The following is a 15680-nucleotide window of genomic DNA, read 5'->3' on the forward strand; positions in this document are numbered from 1 at the left end:
GTGTTACTAGAATCGCTTATACCTCGGTCTCTTTCATATTGTCAAAACCAAGGATGAGACTGAGAGAGGTCAATGAAAGTAACATATTTATTCTAGCCCATAGCAGAAGACATAGTGCACTGTAAACACTACATCTTGCCAGCAAAGGCATGCTGTAGCTTTATCAATATGTAAAATCACTCTTCAGCTACTGAATTACCAAACAGGCATGGGCCCCTCACAAGCAGTGCCTCTCACCCCACCCCGCGTGGTCTGCGGGGTCCTTATCGCCGCCACTGCGTGGATCGTTTGGAACGAACAGGACACAGATTATAAAGTATAACCAGGCACGGAAATTATTCAACGACAAACGAAAAATACAGCAGTGTGTAATATGTTCTGAATAAATACATTTTCACGATTAACTAATGTTTTGGGATATTTGTATTTATTCAAAGAACACACAGGCTTGAACGTCGTGTGGTGTGAGAATAAAGTGCACTCACACTGGCCTTCAGTACGTATTACGTCACACACTTCCCTTCCATGCTCTCTCAGCTGCTCTCGTTCCTCAACAGCGGGGAGCAAAGTGGCTCCGAATTTGTTTCACTATGAGTTGACGCTAGTTGACCCAAAACACATCAAGTTAGGAGCGCACAGACCATTCAGGTGTGCTGGTCGATACAGAAGCCAGGGTGGGAGAGAGAGCGCACCTTCAATCGTTACCGTTCAAGTACAGCAGGACACAAAATACAGATGCATCAATTTTTTAAACAGGTTTTCAACCATAGTATTGTTAACGTTTCTTAATACTTCAGTTGTTAACAGAGTTTTCTTTCCAACACGACCAGGCAACAAAATCCTCACAGTTTTCCTAACGCCATTTTTAACGGTCTAAATTCCGGATTTAAAGGATAGCGGCTCGGTGTATATAGAGCAAGCCCAAACCCCCTTTCTCTCATGCTGTCAGACAAAATTAGCTACAGAGTTCTTTCAGTCTACCACTTCAATAATACCGCTCGAATATATTCACCTTGTAGTAGGCCTACGCTATGCGCAATAAGAGAAAGACATTTGAGGGAGTAATTTAACAGTCCAGGGCAGTTTTAAAGCAAGTACGTTTCTTAAACTTTCAATTGCTTTTTTCTACTTTAAAAGTTTTTCAGTTCTGTGCCATCCACAAAATGTTCCTTGCCACAGAGTTCTTATCAGATTCACCTGAAATTTTCAGAGAATGTTTGAATATGCGCAAGAATTAAAAGTAGTTCTGCATTTTATTATCATTTGAATATTACCTTCATATCTTTACTCCTGAAATAACACGAAACTAGACTTTGCCTATTGAATGAATAATTGACAAAAATTATATATACTGTAGTTTACATCTGACTACAAAAACCCGGAGTTGTTCTTAAATATACGAGTATTTCTGATAAGTCTGCCAAATTATAGCCCAAGAAAATAAAAACAGTGTCGCAAGGAACATTTTCCACGCAACATATAAAAATAAAGATTATTTTTCAATAACTTCGAAGAGCAGTTAACTAATTACTCCAAATTTTGTGTGGGGCTATATCTTACTAATATGCGCTTATGTTTTAAATTTGGATTTGATAAATTGTATAAGTTCATAATTTCAGTCATAATTCTCGTTAAGCTACAAAATAGGCCTTAAAATATGCAGGTCTTTTAAGAACAGAATGACAACGATTAACTCTCTATTTCTCCTTTAGGTTGGCTGCTGACGTAGGCAAGGCAGGAGCAGAACGAGTGTTCTCTGGCTTGGGCAACTGCTAGAAAGTTGCTAGCAAGTTGCTAGAAAATCTCTAAAACAAAACATGAAACGTCCATGCGGAAAGTGGCATTTGTATAGTACCACCATTATTCCAAAATCTCGTCAACATTCGTTTTGGTTTTCTGGCTCTGATCTTGATTCTGAGGGCCTCTCTTGGCGTGATTTATTTTATTTGAATCTTTTGCTATTACAATGTTTGGTAAACAAATAGAGCAACAAGTAACTGTTCACAAAAGAGATGGAATCTGTAGCATTATATGAAATTTCGATCATAGCCGCAGTCAATTGCATTGCAGAGTGGCTGCGTGATTTGGGTCACGTAGCTTGCATTCAGGAGATAGTTGGTTCGAACCCCGCTATCGACAGCCCTGTAGAAGGTTTTCTGTGGTTTACCATTTTCACACAAGGCAAATGCCGGGGCATTATCTTAATCAAGGCAACGATCGATTCCTTCCCAATACTTGACATTTCCTAGCCCCTTGTCGCCATAGTGGTGCGACGTAAAACAAAAGAAAAACACTCAGCACCTTCCTCATGGGGTTCGCCCCACCACTTTGCGGATCGCCGAACTAGGACTAGACTACAGTAACCGACATCACGAACCATTATATAATGTGGTATAGTGTATTTGAATACACTTGTAAGTCTTAAATTTTGGTTCGACACCCCACTGTCGGCAGCCCTGAAGATGGTTTTCCGTGGTTTCCCATTTTCACACCAGGCGAATGCTGGGGCTGTACCTTAATTAAGGCCATGGCCGATTCCTTCCCACTCCTAGCCCTTTCCTGTCCCATCGTCGCCATAAGACCTATCTGTGTCGGTGCGACGTAAAGCAACTAGCAAAAAAAGTCTTAAATTTATTTAGTAATGTTATCAATTTATATGAAAAGAATTATGACTCTGAAATTAATATCTTCCGTGAAAACTGAACCTAAAGTTGAGGCAAAAATTCAGGTCATTAAATGTGATTTGCTATTTGCATCCCTGTTGATGAACTATATTATGTATGCATTTTATCCTAGTTGATGTTAAAAGGTGAAGGGAGTTAGCAGACGTGACAATCCTTCGGGATTTTTGCCGTGTGAAAGAATAAACTGTAAAACTTATTCATGTTTCTCAAAGACGTCTTTAGAAAAAAAACACTTATCTGACTCTTCTAACAATGAAGGTTTGAAATTTGAAAAAAACTTGATCGTTGCTCTACTAATTAAGTTATACACTTGTTCGCCACCAGATGGCTCACAATGCCGAGTAGGAATTGACGTCGCCATCTTTGCTTCAATTCATCTGACTAACGAACGACACGGCAAAAACGCAAAAGATTGTTATCTCTGGTCTTGAGTGTATCATCTAAAATAGTTGGAAAAAGTAATTTCTGACATATTAAGAGAAGCCATGACTGAAATTTTGGGACTTTCTTTTTTCGAAAAGTTTGAATTTTCAATTTTAACTTTTAAAATTCCCTAATTCTTCCTCTTCCTAATCCCGTTATCAATTTTCCTACCGCCATTTTTAAAGCTCTAAATTCCGGATTTAAAGAATAGCGGCTCGATGTATATAGATCAAGGCCACACGCTTTTCTTTCACGCTGGCAGACAAAATCAGCTTCAAAGATCTTTCAGGCTACCGTTTCAATAATTTCGCTGGAATATATTCACCTTATAGTAGGCCTACGCTGTGCGTAAGAGAAGAAAGACATCTGAGGGAGTAATTTACAGTCCAGCGCAGTTTGAAAGAAAGTATGTTTCTTAAACTTTCAATTGCTTTTATCAACTTTCGAAGTTTTGCAGCTCTTTGCCACGCATAAAATGTTCCTAGCGACAGAGTTCTTATCAGAATTACCTGAAATTTTCAGAGAATGCTAAAATATGCGCAGAAATTAAACGTAGTTCTGCATTTTATTATCATTTGAATATTACCTTAATATCTTTACTCCTGAGAGAACACAAAACTAGATTTTTGCCTATTGAATGAATAATGAAAAATTGACAAAATTATATCTCCAATAGTTTACACCTGACTACAAAAACCCGGAGTTTTTCTTAAATATACGAGTATTTCTGACAAATCTGCCAAATTATAGCCCAAGGAAATGAAAACCGTGTCGCTAGGAACATTTTCCATGCAACATATAAAAATAAAAACTTCGAAGAGCAGTTAACTAATCACTCCAAATTTTGTGTGGGGCTATATCTTACTAATATGTGCTTATGTTCTAAATCTGGATTTGATAAATTGTAGAAGTTCAAAATTTCAGTCATAACTCTCGTTAAGCTACAAAATAGGCCTTAAAATATGCAGGTCTTTAAGAACAGAATGACAATGATTAACTCTGTATTCCTCCTTTAGGTTGGCTGCTGACGTAGGCAAGGCAGGAGCAGAACGAGAGTTCTCTGGTTTGGGCAACTGCCTCTCCAGAATCTACAAGGCTGATGGACTGGTTGGTCTGTACAGAGGCTTCGGTGTGTCCGTGCAGGGTATCATCATTTACCGAGCGGCCTACTTCGGCTGCTTCGACACCGCCAAGGGCATGCTACCCGACCCCAAGAACACACCCTTCCTCATTTCCTGGGCCATCGCTCAGGTCAGTCTCATACAAAGAGATTCAAAGTCGACAATCAATACCACTTTAATCTTTTGTTCTGTCTCATTTGTGAAACTTTCAGGGTTAGCCCATTCAATTACTTCTTACAGTTTATTTATTTATTTATTTATTTATTTATTTATTTATTTATTTATTTATTTATTTATTTATTTATTTATAAATATTTATTAGATGCAGCTTATCGAGAGCCAGTTTACACTAATAATAAAACAAATTTAAATAAATATAATAAAAGAACAATCGGTGTAAACAACAATATTAAGTATCAACAGTAAATTAGTAACAATAACAATGTAACAAGAATGGCAACGATGACTGGCAAGGGTCGATTACAGAGTTAGCAAGAAAAAGGTCATGGGTTGGATGGACGGAAGAAAATGGAAAACTGGAGAAGACTTCAAAGGAATCTTTTAATTTTGTGTCTGAAGGATGTGAAGGGTGTGAATATGTCAATATCGGGTAGTGAATTACCAAGAGTAGGGGGACGGTGGAGGATTATTGTAAGGTTAGGCGCGGACGGGACATAAGATGAGTATGCTTGTTGCGTGTTGGTGCGCGGTGGGGGGGGGGGGGGGGGTAGGAGAGGACGTTTATATGGAAGTACGTTGGAAGAGTATTGCATTTGGTATATCCATTGATTATTTTACGAAGGTAACATACAGGGTGAGCAACATAAAGCGGAACCAGTCCCTCAGCCCAGCAGCGCAGCCTACACACGGGAGATGTGTGCGTGACAGGACGTCCCGCAGTAAATACATTGTCACGTAAGCTATTTCTAACAAACACAAACAAACAACACAACACAACACAACACAAGAACGTTACATTAGGGCCAATTTCTCCATCATGTATCGCATTCAAAGCCCATTCACAAAATCGCATTCGTAACGCAGGGTCACCCTGCAGTAATTTTATACGGCCTAACTTCAGTAAGTTTGTACCCATTCGAACAGAACCGTACGAAATTTCCATTTCCTGAGCAAGTCGTCGAAGTGATTTTGTAGGAGACCTTTCCAGAGCGTTACTAATGTTACCTACAGTTTCTTGTGTGAGCACTGCAAGTGGGTTACTGCGTTTCTTATCAAGAAGACATCACGTCTTACTAATCTATGAATCGAAGTCCGACTTGGAACTTGAACATCAGGAAACTCCTCTTGAAATAATCTCCTTACAGCCCTCCCACTTTCTTTACGGACGTATGGATCGTATGGGGAACAGAATTCCACGTGAGCCATTTCACTGAATTCACACACTGTCCTAATGTCACCCCTGAAACACGTGCGACGTTTGGAAACGTTCAGCCAATACTGAAACCTGGCGCGGTAGCGCTGCCTTGAGTACATCCGGCACTGTATTTCGTCACCGGCCGACTCACTCATTCAGGAATTCCCGCGCACAGGATGGAGTGGTTCCGCTTTATTCTGCTCATCCGGTAGATCGGAGAACTGTAAATGGCTTCTCAGATCAAGTAAACGCAGGTAGTTCAAAATGTTAGATTTAACTGTGTTCTCAAAAACAGGGTTGTAAATCTCAACAATGAAAGTGAAAAGGTTAAAAATACTATTTAGTTGAGATATGTTTGTGATAGCAGATGAGGACCAAATAGGGGAACAAAACTCAATAATGGGGAGGACATAGGAGAAAAAGTATAATTTTAAGGCGTTAATATCATTAATTGCAGTGAATCTGTAAAGTATGCCTAGGCTACGCATAGCTCGGGATTTTACTGAATCGATATGAGCAGAGGAGGTCAGCTTACTGTCGATCATATTTATTTATTTATTTATTTATTTATTTATTTCAATGAATCTATACAGAGTTTTTCTCCATTGTTACACCCTGTGTTATATGTAATGAACAAATCAGATCAAAACCAGGTTAAAATTATAATACTAACACAAACTATTTCAAAAATGAAAGAGGAACCGCTACAACTTGGCCCTCAGAACAAAATAAATAAAACTACTAAATTCATCGGCAACCACGGCAACTTGGCAAATAATAAAAGAAAAGGCAAAAGAAATATAAGGCAACCGCATTAATAGCTGCAAGCTATAACCTGGTGTTCTCCCACTTACTGCCATTCATATGAATGAGTCAGCTTGTCTGGTATTACGCTGTACCACTAGGAGCAGACTCTATCAAAACATTACAATCCGCTGAGTGCACACTGACCTCTATTCTTCTTCCTCTTTTCTATTTAAATTCCGGAACACCTGTGTGACTACATAAACATTATTATAACCAATTAAGTTATAAGATCATTTCTTTCACTTTTCTTATGCATAGTATTTTAACTGCACTTAAAAACTTATTCACGTTTCCTCCATTGTTCCATTCTTTCGATATCCACACTAATTTTTTTTGTTCATCACTTTCCCTTAATTTTCCTATTTCCATGCAATAACCTACTAAATGTAAGTCATCAGTCTTATTCCCGCACAGAATACAATGAGAGTTTTCTTTATTCCTAATCCATCCCTTATTTTTATGTATCCCCATGAGCCACCAGACCAAACCCCCTTTCATCCTTTTATCGCCATATCTTATATTTATCTTGGTGACTTGGAACACCTTATAAAACAAACTAAGCGAGACCTTATTCCTACATTCTTCTATCTGTCTTTGCATTTGTATATCTTTAATTCTTGAAATCAGCGCTCTCTGACTATTACTACCTTTTCCCTTCCATGCCTCGAACCAAATGTAACTCATTCCTACATTCTACACATAGGGTTTAATTTTCGACAACCAACTCTCGGCATACATACTTTTCAATTGTTGTTTGTAAGCTTCTTGCAGCACTAAGGCCCTCCCCCCCCCCCACCTCGTTTCAGTCGCATCCAAAAGTTCTATACCCTTTTGATGCATTCCACTTCTATATACTCTCTGCATATCAAAAACAACCCCACATTCGCTGTACACTGTGGTAATCTCATAACCGTCTTACTAAATTTTTATATAATTTGATTTAAAATATCCCTTTTTTCTTCTAGTCCCCATAATTCTGCCCCATATAAAACTCTACTTAACACTAATGTCTTTAACACTCATCTCAGTGCCTTATAATTTATCCCTGGGAATTTAGCCTCTAGAATTACTCGTCGATTATACCACCTAGGCCTCTTACCTGAGAAGCCGATTGCAATGTATTTCTGGATGGTATAGGCAGTGTTCATTCCTTGCTTTAGCAATGAAGAAGATATTGTGTTACACTTCTTAACATTGGGAGAAAGACTCCATTTCTTAAACCAGTAGGTACACGAATTAAGAACTGTCTGTAATTAATCACAATCATCAGGCGTAGACACTTGCCATAGGATTTTCAGGTCGTCGGCGTACACGAAGAGGAAACACTGACTATTTAACGGAATAACATCATTGCACACGGAGCTTAACTCATATTTGCCTACAACTTTTAAGATATATCGTCGTTGCCCTAGAAAAAACCGCTATGCTATAATATTTCAGCTTAGAACTCTGACCAGAAGGGTTCTGTCATCTAAGGTTCAGTTTTGCTCGAACAATATCAACGAATTTTCGTTCAAAGTGTAGTAATACATGTGCTGCCGGTCAGTATTTCTCCCCTCCACATTGTCACATAACTCTATTTCTAGGCGCAACAACGGTATGACTTTTAAATTTTCCTGTCTGTTGAAACGAATCCAAGTTTAATTAATAGTAGATAATATCTGAGAACGATAATAGTTTCATAAATCACAGAATGACGTGTATCGGTCCTGAAAGAACATCATCAGAATCTATAAAATCGCACTTTTAACAATTAAAATAGGTGAATATTATGAAATATATTTTTTAAAAACATCTGGGCAGCTGAGAGAACGACAAGTATAAGGTTGTCCAAGTGAAACGAAGACTTCAGTTCGATCATCTTCAGACGGTGTACTGTATGCACGAGTTTTGTTGAGCGCTGGCTTTGCAGGAAAGTGGGGGAAAGCGAAAGAGAAGAGTGCAGCTTTAGAGTTAATTTCAGCAGCACTGCTAACTTTGAAACCCCTACACAGAAAAATATGTCGATCTAATTGAGAAAGTCCAAAGAAAATTTCTCAGATATGTTTATTACAAGAGGTTTAGTTATTGTCCCTACCAAAAATCGTACACCATTATACTCAAAGCTGTTGATGCTAGGAAACTATCTCACAGAAGAAATTGTCAGGGTATGTATTTCCTTGATAAAGTAATAAATAACAAAGCTGACGATAGTAAAATCCGAGAAAGAATTGACATATATGTTCCAAATGTAACTCCCAGTAGATTGCGAAATATATTCTTCGTATCGAAAACTAACACAGACTCACAAAAGAACTCCCCTTTATACAAAATTATGACTCAATTATGCCATATTTAGCATGTCGGTAAACCAATTTGCTACCTTCCGTGATAGAGTGCTACAGTCATTGTGAGATAAATGGCGTTTTGATGTAAGTCAGGGCCTCTCAAAGCCCCAAATCACACGCGTGCAAACCGAGGCGCAGAGGTTCTCTGCACTGTGCATCGACCCAACTCGGCTCGGTTCGGACCAACGTTTTGTCACGGGGTGACTCGGCTAAGCTCGGCTCAACTCTGCTCGGATGGTAGAGCGCTGTAAAGCAACTGAGGAAAGGGGGAGATAAATGGAGCGAGCGAGACAGGCATAGGTAAAGAGAGAGGCAGCGCAATTGCTTAAAATTCAGGAGTGGCCACACTCTGGTCAACCTAGCAAAGTCGTCTTTCGTACCTTGCGCCATGCAATGCACCGGTGCATGTACACTGAGAGGTCCTGATGTAACTGAATGTATCTATTATTAATATTATTTCCTCTTCGACTATCTCTTTTGTAATTAAGTTCCATTATGAATTCAAACCATTGATTTACAGTACTGTATTACTTGCTGATAATATTAAAACGTAGTGAACAGTGTAATTGGGGAAACCTGTATTGTTCACAACAATGCTTTAATAATAAATAAATAACCAATCAGGGTGAAAAAAGAAAAACAGGAATAAATAAATCGAACTCAATCTGAACAATATTCTTTTCATATGAGCATATTTACTTTATAGATATTAAATGAAGAGAGGAAGAAGGCATATCATTTTGTTATTAATTAATTTGCCTGTATTGGCAAATTTGAAGAAGTGTGGTAATGTACATGTTTGTGTTTTGAGGACCCGGGAAACGTTTTCTGTAAAGTGACAAAATTATAGCAGGTAATCATAATTCTGCGGTATTTCTTATGTATAATATGAAGTTCCTAAAATACAAAATCCCACCGAACTCGATAGCTGCAGTCGCTTAAGTGCGGCCAGTATCGAGTATTCGGGAGATAGTGGGTTCGAACCCCACTGTTGGCAGCCCTGAAGATGGTTTTCTGTGGTTTCTCATTTTCACACCAGGCAAATGCTGGGGCTGTACCTTACTTAAGGCCACGGCCGCTTCCTTACCACTCCTAGCCCTGTCCTGCCCATCGTCGTCGTAAGACCTATCTGTGTTGGAGCGACGTAAAGCCACTTGTAAGAAAATAATACAAAATCAAAATGTCCGATCCAAGGTGAATTAATTTTCAGAAAACATCTACTCCATGATGACATATTGGATCCTATGTTTACGAAAATGAAGTGTATCTCCAACATGCCAATCTCATACTTTTTTGAAATTTTATATTTTTTAAAATTTAATAAGCATGCTGCCTATATTTCCTATTGTATATCTAAGAGGTTGAAACGACTTTTCTTCTTCTTCTTCTTCTTCTTCTTCTTCTTCTTCTTCTACTACAGCTTTTCCCACACGAGTGGAGTCGCGGGTGTGAAATGAGTTGCACAATTGGATCAGACCCTGTTTTATGGCCGGATGCCCTTCCTGACGCCAACCCTATATGGAGGGATGTAATCTCTATTACGTGTTTCTGTGGTGGTTGGTAGCGAGGTGTGTTGTCTGAATATGAAGAGGAGAATGTTGGGACAGACACAAACACCCACTCCCCGAGCCAGACGATTTAATCAGAAACGATTAAAATTCCCGACCCGGCTGGGAATCGAATTCGGGACCCTCTGAACCGAAAGTACGGTGACCACTCAGCCAACGAGTTGGACATGCTGAAATGACTTTTATTAGTCATTAATTGAAAATATGCAATTAACACGCGATAGCATTGTTCAATATCTACACTGTATATTTGCATATTTTAGAAATGAGTTTTCGACTTTTGAAGGGGCACGTGGCTCTGCGGTTCACTCAGCCTACACTAAAAATGAGTACCAGGTTAACTGTTCGGGGTGAGTAGAGCTAACCACTCTATTCCACTAAGAGTAGAGGTTGGCTATTATTTTTCTGCATTCGCTGTGCACAGCTGTAAGAGTACCTTTCCGACGAGGAGGTTTTCTTTTTTTTTTTTTTTTTTTTTTTTTTTTTTACAAGTTGCTTTACGTCGCACCAACACAGATAGGCCTTACGGGGACTATGAGACAGGAGGGGGCTAGGAGTGGGAAGGAAGCGGCCATGACCTTAATTAAGGTACAGCCCCAGTATTTGCCTGGTGTGAAAATTGGTAACCATGGAAAAGCATCTTCAGAGCTGCCGACAGTGGTATTCGAACCCACTATCTCCCGAATACAGGAGGAGTTCAGAGCTCCTGAGGTACACGTGATGCGAATTGTATTGCTCCAGTCATAATAATTATCCAATTCACTTAAACACTTCAAATGGAATACAGAAAAGAAGCAATTAACATCATAACACAACGCACCAGCATAGAATGTATTTTCTCTTTGTGCCATCAGTACTTTGGACTAGTCTGATAAAGTTCTCCAATCCATCTCACCTTACCCTACCCGACCCCAATCTTCCAATTAATCTACATACTAAACTTCCCACCATAAACCGCCCACCGCTACCAGTCCCTCGTAGCGAACCAGGCTGGCTGCCATGGACAGTTTGGCAAGACTGAAAGCTTTGTTGTAAGACCACAACGCTCAAAGTGCATTTTACATTTAAATAATGCCATATTAGCATACCATACTGATCGCTAACCCGATCACATCCTCGAACACCTTGCCTGGTATACTGATCTACGAAATACCTCGATAGTTGTATCAGTCCTTGTTCTCTTGCTTACAGTTACATGCAGTTACCGGTTTCGTCTAATCAGAAGATACCTTACTAACACATTCCACGTTAATTTCATTACTCTGAGAAGCGATTACATCCCCGTCTTCCCACTATATCTCACCATTTCAGGTCTTATTTAATCTATTCCTGCAGTTTTATGACAATGGAGTTTATTTACCATCCTTTCCTCTTCCTCAAGCGTAATTTCAACAACACCATTGTCCTCCTCATGAGATCGGCTGTTCGCAACGTCACCAGAAAGATTTCATTTTACGTTGATAAGATTTTCAAAATATTATTTCCACCTGTCCAGTGATTCCCTGGGATCTATTATGAGTCACGTGATTTAACTAAAACACTACTCATTTTTAACTTCCCCTTCTACGATACTTTATTGACGTCCAGAAAGGTGCCCCCTGCCACTTGACCTACAGTAGCCTTTCCAGGTTATTACAGAAATCTTCCCATGACTTCTTTCCAGATTCAACAATTATTTGTTTCGTTCTATTTATATCATGTACGTACAATTCCCTGTCTGAATTAGTCCTCGTTTGGAGCCATTTCTGATACGCCTTCCTTTTTAGTTTACAAGCTGCTCTCACTTCATCATTCCACCGAGATGTTCGCTTTTCTCATCTTTACACACAGTTGTTCCAGGGCATTCAGTTGCCGTTTCTACTACACCATCTCTGTATGCCACCCATTTTCTTTCTATATCATGGAACCTGCTTACTGTCTAATGTTTGGAACTTTTCACTAATTATTTCCATGCATTTGTGTATAATTTCCTCGTGCTTGAGATTTTCTACCCTTATTCGTCTGCAAATAGATTTTACTTTCTCCATCCTACGCCTAGAGATACTTAGTTCACTACAGATCAGATAGTGGGCTGTAACATACAATACCTGAACGTTCCTAACAGATTTTCTGAATTCAAAGTTCGTTAGCACTACGAACTGCCGTTCTTGCTGGCCCGAGTTCGATTCCCGGTACTGGCAGTGATTTAAGAAGGGCTGGTATGAGGTTAAAATAGTACATGCATCTCACATTCATAGTGGGTGTGCCTGAAAAGAGCTGTATAATCTCAGGATGAGGATAAAAGTGTTTTTTTCTTTGTTTTTACGAACTGAAGTCAATGATGCCGATCGCTCGAGAAAACGGGTATGGATAGTTCAGTTTCAGCTTCACTCATAAGTAACAATTTGTCCGGATTTTACAGCCCGACATACTTGGTCAAATCAATACATTTCTGGACTGATCTCGTAAATAGCTTCACTGTGCACCTTATACATTATTGGTCCTCATCGCCTTCAGGATAAACCCTTTTGAAAGTAAACGTCTTTTCTAGCGGCGATGTCAGAATCGGAGGCATTCCAGAAAGTCACTTTCTCGCAGCATGCTATTCTGTTTGAATTTCCTTCACCATTTCAGCTGCATTTCGCATGGCGCAAGGACGGGTGAATAGGGAGGATGTGGCACCAGGGTCATGTTGTTCTCGTCGAGTCATGAGCAGATGGACAGGTACATGAAAGAGCCACGTATTGTTTCGGCACTGATCAGATCGCTTCCTCCTCATATCCTCCCAGAATTGTTTTAAAACAGTGGACGTAGAAAGCACCAATTAACTCTTTGACTGTGCGGAAAGAGTGGCGATCATTTCCTACGTTGAAGTAGACACTGACCGGGCGAGTTGGCCGTGCGCGTAGAGGCGCGCGGCTGTGAGCTTGCATCCGGGAGATAGTAGGTTCGAATCCCACTATCGGCAGCCCTGAAACTGGTTTTCCGTGGTTTCCCATTTTCACACCAGGCTGTACCTTAATTAAGGCCACGGCCGCTTCCTTCCAACTCCTAGGCCTTTCCTATCCCATCGTCGCCATTAGACCTATCTGGGGTCGGTGCGACGTAAAGCCCCTAGCAAAAAAAGAAACCGTTAAAATATGCCTAGTAAAAGTCTAAATATTTATGGCCTATTAAACTTAATCATTCGTCCAATTTCACTTTCAAACGCACTTCCTTGTCGGTTTTGGAGGTCCACATATCAGCAAACAAAATATGCATTTTCATACGTATCCGATGTCTAGTTATAATACATCCTGTACAATTCAAATGTTCTGTTACCCAGGGAACGCACGTTTCCTTTTGATGCGTTTGTGACTTTTCGGCTTAAATCATTTTTAAATTTCTCCTTTGAATAAATAAATTTATTTTAAATTTGTCTCCATTAATTTGTTCAGAGAAGCCTCCGTGGATCAGGCGGCAGCCTCTCACCGCTGGGTTCCGTGGTTCAAATCCCGGTCACTCCATGTGAGATTTGTGCTGGACAAAGCGGAGGTGGGACAGGTTTTTCTCCGGCTACTCCGGTTTTCCCTGTCATCTTTCGTTCCAGCAACACCCTCCAATATAATTTCATTTCATCTATCATTAATTAATCATTGCCCCAGAGGAGTGTGACTGGCTTGGGCAGGCGACACAATTCCTATCCTCGCTGCTAGATGGGGGCTTCATTCATTCCATTTCTGACCCGGTCGAATTACTGGAAACAGGCTGTGGATTTTCATTTTCAATTTGTTCAGAAAGGATAATTACCTAATGTCGTAATATTGAAGGAAGCACTTTGACATTTCTTAGAGGGAGGTCCGTTTACTACCTACCTGTGTGTGAATAAGAAAGTAGGGGCTATTGTTGCCATGGAAACGCGGGCTAGTACATTGCGGTTGCCATGGAGATAAGCTGGCCAGCTCGTGCTGATTGGAGTTGCCGAACCTCTCACTTCTGAGAAGTGTGAACGAACGAACAAGTGAGCCGGAAGCGAGGAGAAGGAGAAAGGAATGCAGGAATATGGCAACACCGTGCATTGGCACGTGCACTATCTCCAGCACTATCTGTCAGAACGCTTCTCTCAATATTACGGCTATAGTTGTATTTCTTCTTAAAACAAAAAATCACCACTAGCACCATTCTTACGGGCAAAATAATAAAGATTTTTGCTTAACATTTTGTTGAAATGTGTGTTTCAGGCCGTGACGACGATGTCTGGTATCGTGTCCTACCCCTTCGACACGGTGCGTAGACGTATGATGATGCAGTCTGGCCGTGCCAAGACTGATATCCTGTACAAGAACACCATGCACTGCTGGGCGGTTATCTACAAGTCTGAGGGCCCACGTGCTTTCTTCAAGGGCGCCTTGTCCAACATCATGAGAGGTACTGGTGGCGCCTTGGTGCTGGTACTTTACGACGAGATCAAGAACTTCATCTTCTAGGCGAATACAGTAGCAAAGCGTCTCTCGCGGGACCACGATATTCCTCAGCAGCGACGGCACTTCGGGCTCTCCATTCTGGCGCGCAACTCATACGAGTGTTAACGTGCAGGAGACAATACAATAGAACAGTTCCATTGCAGATTCGTAAACTTTGGAACTGTAGGATTATTAAGTGTATATACATGTACAAAAAATTAAACCACAAAAGATGAAAAGACTTACGGCATCCAGTCTTCTAAAGTAGGGCTGCACACTGCTGCATTGCCCACTGGACAAGGACTCTAAAACATCCGCTGTACAGTGTCAACATTCACGAGAAATATCTTCAACCCAATTAGTTCCTAGACTAGCATTTCTAGTTCACGATCAACATCCTCGTAATGTTTCAGTCCGCATGTAACCGACATGTATCATACTTAACATTTCTTCATGTTGTATATAGCTTACTTCAAGAACGAGTCAATAAATGACGAAATATATACACACTGCGGGCAAGTTTTATGATGAAATAGAATAGTTGCACTCAAGGCCGAACCCAGGAATATTTTTGGAGGGGGTTAAGATTTAAGTGGGGGGGGGTATTCCAAAACTAAACTATAATAATAAACTTTTTTTAACTTTCAAATACATTTTACAAAAAGAAAAGTTTGAAATAGTTTTAGAGCAGGAGCGTTTACAACTCAACGGATGAAGTAGAACGGTAAAGTCATAGCGGTTTAGTGGGCAGAACACGCGTTAACACGTGCGTGCAGTGCGACATAAAGATTTGTTTAAAAATGGAGATATCAATATGTTTCACTCTAAATCTTAAAAATGTTTACAGGTTTGATTCATTTTTTAAATCTTCTAGCGGCTCGATTACGTGAAAATATTATATATATTTATCGAAATTTATTGTTATGATATATAATGTAATAAGGACATAAAAAA

At 39.9% G+C, this 15680-nt stretch overlaps 1 protein-coding gene across 1 annotated transcript in view; it reads left to right on the forward strand.

Annotated features, from left to right (window-relative positions):
• The window catches only part of LOC136857252 (ADP,ATP carrier protein 2), a 42269-nt gene extending 27034 nt beyond the window's left edge, over positions 1-15235 (forward strand). Inside the window, exons 3-4 of the mRNA XM_067135749.2 lie at positions 4124-4358; positions 14505-15235. Coding sequence (XP_066991850.1) covers positions 4124-4358; positions 14505-14750 — 481 coding nt within the window. The 3' untranslated portion in view covers positions 14751-15235. The remainder of the gene's footprint in view (positions 1-4123; positions 4359-14504) is intronic.
• Positions 15236-15680: the final 445 nt, after the last annotated feature.

The sequence above is a fragment of the Anabrus simplex genome, chromosome 1 (assembly GCF_040414725.1).
Source record: "Anabrus simplex isolate iqAnaSimp1 chromosome 1, ASM4041472v1, whole genome shotgun sequence".
Classification (NCBI taxonomy): domain Eukaryota; kingdom Metazoa; phylum Arthropoda; class Insecta; order Orthoptera; family Tettigoniidae; genus Anabrus; species Anabrus simplex.